A 9,943-nucleotide genomic window follows, 5' to 3' on the forward strand; every position below is an offset into this window, starting at 1 on the left:
GGAATCAGGCCATCATATCCTTTATATAGGGACACACCTTAAATTAGGGTTTTCACTCTGGTCCTAGTACGCCCAACGTACTAGGTGGCTTCCGCGTCAAAAGCACGCACATAATTATGCTGAGCGTACACTCACATACGCCCCGCGTACTCATTCACCACCTTTCCTCAAAAAGGGATAAAATGGACAAGTACAAAAAAGACCAAGGGTTACAAGGTATACCTGGACTTGGGATGTTACAGGTAAATGGGTCCTCTCATCCGAAGGAGCAAAAAATATTAGCCCTATGAATTCGCTACAACAGTCTGAGGGATTTTGAGGAAATCAACAAAGTGATCAAAGAGAGCTATCTCTCTCAACAGATATGAGAAAATCCAAATCTTTATCCTGGGATTTCTCCATGGAATTTAAATGCCTGCCTCTTTGATCATCACTAAGTTCCATACAAGATGTATGTCATTCCATCCTCCAATTTCGAGCAACTAGATCTTCCTATATCGTCATATGAAAGGTTCTACAAGAAATTCCCAAGTTTGAATCCTATTGCACCAATGAAACATCAAGTTCAGAAGGAAAAGGAAATACTTGAGACTTTTTACAAGGCATATGCAAAATCGATGAAGGAAACTTGGTCCATGAAAAAGATCACCACGATCGAAAGATATGGTAAGAAGGTGATCAACCAAATTTCCTTGAAGTTACATCTTATTCCCTACAACATCATTAGAATCGATTCCATAAGAATCAGCATCACCGATGTAGACAGTACAACAATCAATCCATTTGATATTCTCACCATTGCTTATCACTTTCAAAGTCTACAAACTTCATCTCTTGTAATTAGTGCCTTTAAATCCGCCATGAACTTTCTAAAGGACTATGTCACTGAGTTTATAAGAACAAATTTTGAACTTTATCATCTGATCAAGACTGGTTGAACTCTCCAACCGATCGACACTTCTCTAGAGGGCATTGAAAATATTCCCATTAGTCCCATTGTTGAACCTGAGCTAGGATACATCTTTCGTCTGAAAGGCTCGATCGAAAAAACAACTTTTCAGGGAAATGTAAAAGCATATTGTTCATACTAAGGTGCTTCTGAAGTTTATTACCATAACTTCCTAATCAGAAGCTCCAAAGGATGTAAATAAAGATTTTATTGATGATATAAGTTGGTGGATTAAAGTTCGAAACATGATTGCACAAAGTTTATATGTTTCCTTTTGATGATGATGAGAATTGAAGAAATGATAATAGATAAGGTTACTTATGGGGAGATTGATAGAACATAAAAAATGACCATGTGCTATCCGAGGTTGATATGATCTGAAGAAGCTGCTCATCCGAGTTGAAGATTGTCCGAAGTAAAACTTATCTGAGAAAGTGATTGTTTTTGTCTTATGTTGTTCGTAGATCAGGGAACAAGATCAACAAGATCTTTTGTCAGATGTACTATCATGTTGATCATTGCTTTTACCTTTTGTACTTGTCTCTTTGTATCTTTACATGTTTACTCATTCTCCCTAATAAATAAAAATCTTTTTACCACATGTCACATTCTCATTTATTTTGTCACATATAATTTTGTGGTTATTTTAAGTTAATTTATATTCCACATGTTATTTTATGAGTTTTTCATTTTATTCAATTCTAGATAGTATTTGAATGCATAATAAATGCATATCAATTTTATTAATGAACTTTTCTTCTAATTTCAAAATTATTAAATTAAAAATTCATTAATTATCTGAATTTATTTATCTAAATTATTTGTTTAAATTTAAAAAAAGAACAGTTTAATTTTTATAATTCAATATTTTCTCATTTTCCTTATAAATTTATATTTCTCAAATGTTTAGAATTTTATATTTCATTTTATTTTTTAAATAGACTCATATAATAAATAGATCTCACATCTAATGGGCTATAAATAAACAAATCAACCAGTGTATCATGTACATTTTTGTATACTACTTCAAAAGATTAATAAAATTAGTCACTTTCCTATAAAACATTATTTGTGTTCTTTATTTATTTTCAAGGTCATTTACTTTTTCTCATTAACTATCGCATTTAATACATTAGTTAATCATTCAAGACTAGATTTATATTATTTGTTTCTAATATTGTTTTTTATATGTACACTCCTAATTATCGTCTAAGCCTCAAATAAAATTTAAACTAATGACCTTTGACCTTTCAAATAAGAGGATCACTCCTAGGCCCAAAGCCCTTTGAGTCTAATATTGGTGTTCGATATTCAAAATTTCTATTATTATTTATCACTAACACGCCATGACGTAAATTGTTCTTAGCAAAAAAAAGGTTATAATATGTGTAATAATAATTTGATGGTTATAAAAGTTTATACACAAAGAAAACAACTTAAAAAAGATAACAAAAAGAGGCCAAAAAAACAACACCACGTGTATGACACAAGGGAAACAACACCAACCAGGTTCTTGCGTTGACAATGACAAATGACCAACCACTAAACACATAATTGTAGGCAAAATAAATAAATAAATAAATATTATTTTCGTTCAAATAATTTGAACATTTTTGTTAAAGATTTTATTAAAATAACTTTCTTGAATAGATAACCTTAAAATAATTGAATTTTATAAGATTTAAATTAAAGGTATTTACATATTTGATGGATAATAATATCTTTTTATAATATTAAATTATTTATTTACTTAAAAAAAACAACCCATAAGAAATCGAATAATTTAAGTGCAATTCCTTTTCGACCTTGGATATGATATTTCATTCGAACACGTCATGCTTAGTCACAACAAATTTTCACCACAAAAAAGTGAAAATTAATCATTTGTCTTTTTATTTTTCTCTCTTTTATTCTTCCATATAAACTATAACAATTATGATATTAGGTGGATTATGTAAGTATTAATTATAGTTTTTTTTTATCAAATTCAAAATAAATATATATTATAGAATATTGTATAATAAAAAAAAACCCAAAAACTCTACTTATAGTTGTCTAAATCTCATCATTTATTACCTAAAAAAGAAAAAAAATAATCAAGATATAGACTTGACTCAACAATGGATGATGCTTTGGAGGGGACATGGAAGGCTTCTATTGGTGAAAAGAAAAAGAGAAAAAAATAATAAAAAAGCAAATGACAAATGACAAATAATAAATGTGTGGAGATGCTTTATTATATGCTTTTCTAAGTTTTTTTTTTTTTTGACACCTGCGGCCTGCCTTATGTCCTTTGTCTACTCAATTTCTTGTTCTCCATTAAAAAAGATTTATTTCTCTTTTTTTTAATTTTCCCATTTTTCAATTTCTCCATCTTCTTCTTTCTTTCTTGCTCGTACCCAATAATCGAGAAATGGGCAATCACATTCATCTCTAAAGATTCAATCTTGAAACCAAAACTCGTTGAGATTAACAGATTATGATAAAGTAAACCGAATGAAGGTTGTGAAGAAGAACAACAACAAGAAGAAGAACAAACAACAGTTTATCTTCAACCATATGTGTAAAGATTAGGTAAGTGAGAAAGACACTTGAAAACTTTAACATGTTTGATGATTAGTACCCTTTCTCTCTTGGTTGTTATTATTGCTGAAAGTTGGAAAAAAGAAGAAAGAAGAAGAGAGGTTGATATCGGTTGCCTCAGATCCAGGGAACTCCAAAAACTTTAAGTAGAGAAAAGGCTACATCTTTTTGGGTTTCCCTGTGATTCTCGAAACTTTTTCCCCTCTCTTTCTGTATTTCCTTAAAATTTCTCCCTTTTTCTCGTGTCTAGAGCTTCAAAGATTGTCGAATCTTTGTGGGGTTTCCTTGGAAATCTGTATGGAAGTAGATATCGAAACATTTTAGATCAACTCCTTCATTAAAATTCTTGTTTTTTTTCACTAGATCCGACCACCCATTTCGATTCGTTTTCTTCATCGCGTTTGATTTTATTCATAGCCTTATAGATTTATAGGCATGGGCAATATGAATTAGTCAAACAATGACTTTTTCGAGGGTGGTTTTTTGTAAATTTAACTTCAAACCCGATAGTGATTTTAATGGAGGAGATACTTCCGGCGGCTTCAGTGCCATTAAGCTTACGTAATCCAATCTGTAAAATAATCACTGAAATACAAACCCCACAAGTCGAACAACTGATCATGGGTGATAAAATTACTTTCGATGATCAAAATTCCGATTCTGGGTTTCAAGAAAGTGAAGATGAATTGATGTCATTAGAGGGTGATCGAATCTTTGAAGCGTCATGTACTCTTTCTGTCGTCAGTGATTCCAGTAGTTTATGTGGTGAAGATTTTATAGCATTTGAGTCTTTAAATACATTGCAATCAGAAGATAGTGAAAAGGGCGTTTGCTCGGTTGAAGGGATTGATAGGGTTGATGACGTGGCAAAGGAGATTGTTGTTTCTGATAAGGTGTCAAGTGGGATTGTAGCAAGAAGTGTGTTTGAGGTGGATTGTGTTCCTTTATGGGGATATACTTCTATGTGTGGAAGAAGACCTGAAATGGAAGATTCAGTTGCAACTGTTCCAAGATTCTTGAAGATTCCTATTCAGATGCTAACAGGTGAAAAGATGACCAAAAGTTTGAGTCATTTGAGTGCTCATTTCTTTGGGGTGTATGATGGACATGGTGGTTCTCAGGTTTGTGTCTTATTTTCATTTTCTATTTTTAGTATGTGAAAAATTGATTTGGATTTGGATGACATTGCTATAATTAGGTGGATTTTTGAAAGTACAATGTTGTTGTTGTTGTGAGATTATAGGAAGAAATGAAAGTATTTTGCTATGATAAATAAATCAATGAAAGTATGTTGTTATTTTACTTCTTAAACATAATTACGTAACCCTTTGTAGAATGTTGAAGTGTAAATGAAAGTGTGTTGGTATGATCGAGTTTGACTTTTTAGTCAAATTGGTTATTTTTCAACTTGTAAATTTTCATGTTTTTTGAGAAAATTCAGCAGCGAATTTCAAACGTTTGGAGTATATTGCAAGTGGGAATATGGTATTATTATGATATAGTTGACTTTTTGGTAAAATTGATTGTTTTTCAACTTATTAATTTTCATATTTTTTTAATTTCAAACTTTTGGAGTATATTACAAGTGGGAATATGGTATTGTTTGATTGTGTAATGAAATCACTATCACTTCATTGAATAAGATGTCATTTGTAGGACCATAAAAGTCAGTTTGACTTCTACATTGGTTATATGTCAACTTTAAAATGGATATAAATCTTCATGTTTTTTTTAGAAAATCCAGCAACAAAAATCAAAACTTTTGGAGTATATTGCAAGTGGGAATATGGTATTGTCATATTTTTAACGAAATCACAATCAATTTATTTCAATAACAAGTCAATTGTAGGGCCTTAAAAGTCAACTAATAAATAAAAGTACAATGCTATAACAAACTAATAAATAAAAGTATGTTGCTATTTCTTGCATTTTAACCCTTATATTTACATCTAACTTGTAAGGTTATTGCCAGGTTGCAAACTATTGTAGTGGGCGTGTTCATACTGCTTTACAAGAGGAATTAGAACCACTTATGGCGGCTTGTAGTGGTGATGGAAGCAATGTTATAAACACCGAAAATAGTTGCCAAGATTTGTGGAAAAAAGCTTTTGTCAAGTGTTTCCTTAAAGTTGATGATGAAATTGGAGGAAAACAAGGGAACCTTGAAATCATAGCTCCTGAAACCGTGGGGTCCACCGCAGTTGTTGCCTTGATTTGTTCCTCACATATAATCGTATCAAATTGTGGGGATTCAAGAGCCGTTTTATGCCGAGGAAAAGAAGCCATGGCACTTTCTGTAGATCATAAAGTAAGATTTTGGTATTTTGGTTTATATGAAAGTAGAATAATGAAAGTATGTTGCTATTTGCAAAACTTGAAGTCTTGAGACCTGACTTATGGATTCTCACCTCCTTACTGCTTGGGCAAGCATGTGGGGACTTATGGATTCTCACGTCATTGTTTTACCTTTTAATTGATTTATATTGATGTTATTGTTGTTTATATATTGAAATAGCCAAATCGGGAAGATGAATATGCAAGGATAGAAGCTGCGGGAGGCAAGGTGATACAATGGAATGGGCATCGTGTTTTTGGTGTTCTTGCAATGTCAAGATCTATTGGTAATTGTTCTTTTCTACTTTCACTTTTGGATGACATTGCTATAGTTGAGTAGATTTTTCTAAATACAATGTTGTAATCGGTAGAAATGAAACTAGAATGCTATGATAAACAAATTAATAAATACATGTTGCTTAGTTTCTTGCATTTAACCCTAGTTAATATGTCATAGTAGCATTTAGATTTTAGTATTCATTTCAAAATGTCTAAAATACTTCCATTTCTTTCGGTTACTACAACATTGTACTTTCATTTTTTTTTCTTATTAAGGTATTGTATGTAAAAATCTACCAAATTATAGCATGACACGTTTAACTTTTTTCTTATTATAGTAGTAAAATTTGCTTTGTATTTTGACAACATTGATGTAATGGGTAGATTTTTGAAAGTATAATTTACTCTTGAAAAAACTATCCAATCATTAGTACTTTTAAATATTTTTCATTATAGAATGAAACTTGCGTTTGGATTTCGGTGACATCTCTATCTCTATAACTGAATAGAATAGATTTTTCAATAGACAAATGTCTAAAATGCCCTTGAACAACGACAATTGACAGGTGACAGATACTTGAAACCATGGATCATCCCGGATCCGGAAGTGACATTCATTCCACGAGCCAAAGAAGATGAATGCCTGATTCTTGCAAGCGATGGTTTATGGGATGTGATGAGCAACGAAGAAGCATGTGAAATCGCTAGAAAAAGAATACTCGTTTGGCATAAAAAGAACGGCGCAACCAGTCTTCCACTAGAAAGAGGCGGAGGGATTGATCCGGCAGCCCAAGCGGCGGCGGAAAGCCTCTCAAATCGCGCTCTTCAAAAAGGAAGTAAAGATAACATTACGGTGATTGTTATTGACTTGAAAGCCCAAAGAAAGTTTAAGACCAAAACATGATCCATCATATTCATATAATCATATATATAGTAACATGAATTCATAAGTGTACAATGTTGCTATTATTGTCCAGTATTATTCAAAACAAAGAGCCCATTTGTTTTTCATGTGGGCCGATATGTTTGTTTGTTGATGATGTAAATGTTTTTTTTTAGATGTTTTTGTAGTAAGATTAGGTTTTTTTTTTTTATTGATGTGTTTTTTTTTATTGTTCTTCCTCCAAGTTTCAAAGGCTTTGTGAGGTATTTGTACTCTTTATTGGAATAAAGGTGTAGCATCTACTACAATATGTCTGTATATATGTGTCGTTTTTTTTAACATGGATACCTTACCCCATTTGGACATTTGATGATTCATATAAATGTGTATATTCTAATTGAGATCTAAATTCCATACAAATAAAGTGTTGCATCAATGCAATATGATGAAGGAAGAAAAACAGTACACATGTCAAGGTTCAAACATCCCAAATGAAGCTTTCATATGAAATATGTATATGTACGTCACATGAATTGTTGAATGTTGGATGTATGTTAAAGAAGGAATTGAACAACGTATGAAATAAGATCAGATTTGCGATGTAATAAAACAGATAACACATATTCTATCCATGCTAATTCTCCCTAATAAATAAAAAACTTTTTGTCATATGACATGTTCTCTTTCAATTTGACAACTGTTAATTTGTGGTAATTTTGATTTAATTTTTTTTCACATGTCATTTTATGGGTTTTCCTATTTTATTAAATTTCATATTATGTTTTAATGCAATAATTGCAATAAATATAGCAATAAATGGATATTAATTTTATTAATGACTTACCTTTTAATATCAAAATTCTTAAATTAAAGTTTATTAGTTTCTTTTGTTTATTTATTTAAATTATCTATTTAAATTTAAAAGATAAAAAACATTTCAATTTTAACAATTCATTATTTTTCTTATTTTCTTATAAATTTAAAGTTCTCAATTATTTAAATCTTTATATTTTACTTTTTTTTTTAAATTAACATATGGAATACATAAGTCTCACAACTAGTTCACAAATATATTCTTACTACAAAAACAACTAGACATTTACATTGATTGATATGTGTAAGAAAAAGAAATTGATAGATTAGTAACAACCAAAGACCTATTAAGTTGTATACTAGTGAAAGCTATCCAATACCTATTGAATTGAATTCGTATCAAGTCAAGAACACATCTAACAATGATAAGTAGTGATCTGTAACAATAATTCAAGGTGAACAAGAGGGTTATTTGATTAAACTTTGTGTATATGTCTTACACATGCAAAAACATGGCTTATATGAAGCCTTACTATAAGTTTAGTGGTTACAAACAAAGCAACCAACCACTAATCAAAGCTAGTAAATGAAACTCAAAGTAACTCCTCAGAACAACAAAAAAAAAACGTTTAAAATACTTAAAGAACCAAAAAGTAACGTCTTGAATGCTAAAAGAAGTCCATACTCCATCAAGAAGTCATAACGATGTAACCCTAATCCACCAAGGTCACCAAAAACGGCTAAAAGAATTATGAAGACAAAAAGTAACGGTTCGAGCACTTATAAAGTCTTAAAAACATATTTAGCCATGATACCACTTGCCACATCACCATCCCACTTGGTAAGCATCAATTCATCACTTTTGGAGCCCATATTGGTCATATTTGTATCATTCCCTCCCCTTGAAAAGGAATTGACCTCAGTTCTGTTAAGACATCATCATTAAGGTAAGGTGAGAGATCCCCTACATTGAAAGTTGCATGCACTCCATGACCCCCCTAAGTCTACCTTATAAGCGTTATCATTCACCCTTAACACCACCTTGTAAGGACCCTTGGCTTGTGGCATCAATTTGTTCTTCCTTTTATTAGGAAAGCGTTCCTTTCTTATGTGCACCCATACTAAATTACCTTCTTGAAAGACATGTGGCTTACTATGCTTGTTGGACTTTTGTTTATACACCTCATTCACGACTTCTATATTCTCATGAACTTGTTGGTGTAGTTTCATCATGGTCTTCAACTTGTCATTGGCATCCTTGTGAACTAATTCATCCTTTGTCAATGGAATCGAATCCAAAGGCATGTAAGGATTCACACCATACACCACTTCAAAAGGAGAGTGGCATGTAGCATAAGTAGGAGAACGATTATAGGCAAATTCAGTATGTGCAAGTTGATGTCCCAATATTTTTGAGTTTTTCTAACCAACCCCCTCAACAAGGTTCCTAAAGTTCAATTAATCACCTCCATTTGCCCATCCGTTTGTGGATGGTGGGATGTACTAAAAAGTAACTTAGTACTAGTTTTCCTCCACAAAGTATTCCAAAAGTAACTCAAAAAGTTGGAATCCCATGGTTTTAGGAATACCATGCAAACGAACCACCTTTTTAAAGTACAAATCAACTACATTAGATGTGTTGGGTTTTGGTACTATAACACTCCTATGGTGCACATACAACACTAATAACTTTGGATCTAAGTTTTCTTTAGTTATACATACAACAAAAATTTCCAAAGCATGAAGCCTACAACTAGCATACAATTTGACATATGAATCATAAAAGTAAGTTAGAAGAATACCTCTTAATTGTAGCTTGTAGGAATCAGTCTTTCAAGAGCCTAGCACCTCAAGTGTGATGCCTCAAATGTCTTATAACAAACCAAGAACAAGAGGAAGAATTTGAGAGAGAGGTTGGAGACTCAAAATCGGCTAGAGCTTCTAAGAACACTTAGTGCACAATTTTGGTTTTAGAGGAATACATATATAGTGTAGAATTCCAAGAGTCATAAGCAAACCCTAATTCTTACACTTAGGCTTATGATCCATAATTCATATGGACTAATATTTCATGGACTTTCACATAAGATTAGTCTATCAAA

General features: G+C 31.8%; 1 protein-coding gene across 1 annotated transcript; it reads left to right on the forward strand.

Moving 5' to 3' along the window:
- Positions 1–3,231: 3,231 nt before the first annotated feature.
- LOC145061241 (putative protein phosphatase 2C 6) lies at positions 3,232–7,369 on the forward strand. The gene is made up of 4 exons (XM_079008672.1): positions 3,232–4,653; positions 5,505–5,840; positions 6,048–6,153; positions 6,712–7,369. Exons 1-4 carry the CDS (start codon positions 4,051–4,053, stop codon positions 7,047–7,049), a joined length of 1,383 nt encoding a protein of 460 aa, XP_078864798.1. The 5' UTR covers positions 3,232–4,050; the 3' UTR covers positions 7,050–7,369.
- Positions 7,370–9,943: the final 2,574 nt, after the last annotated feature.

This window comes from Lactuca serriola, chromosome 7, assembly GCF_051521515.1.
Source record: "Lactuca serriola cultivar US96UC23 chromosome 7, Lser_US96UC23_V15, whole genome shotgun sequence".
In the NCBI taxonomy this organism is placed as follows: Eukaryota; Viridiplantae; Streptophyta; class Magnoliopsida; order Asterales; family Asteraceae; genus Lactuca; species Lactuca serriola.

Coding starts and splice junctions, on each gene's coding strand:
- LOC145061241 (XM_079008672.1), top strand. CDS start 4,051: ATGGAGGAGATACTTCCGGCGGCTTCAGTGCCATTAAGCTTACGTAAT. Junction 5,841..6,047: donor CACTTTCTGTAGATCATAAA/GTAAGATTTTGG, acceptor ATATTGAAATAG/CCAAATCGGGAAGATGAATA. Junction 6,154..6,711: donor TGCAATGTCAAGATCTATTG/GTAATTGTTCTT, acceptor GACAATTGACAG/GTGACAGATACTTGAAACCA.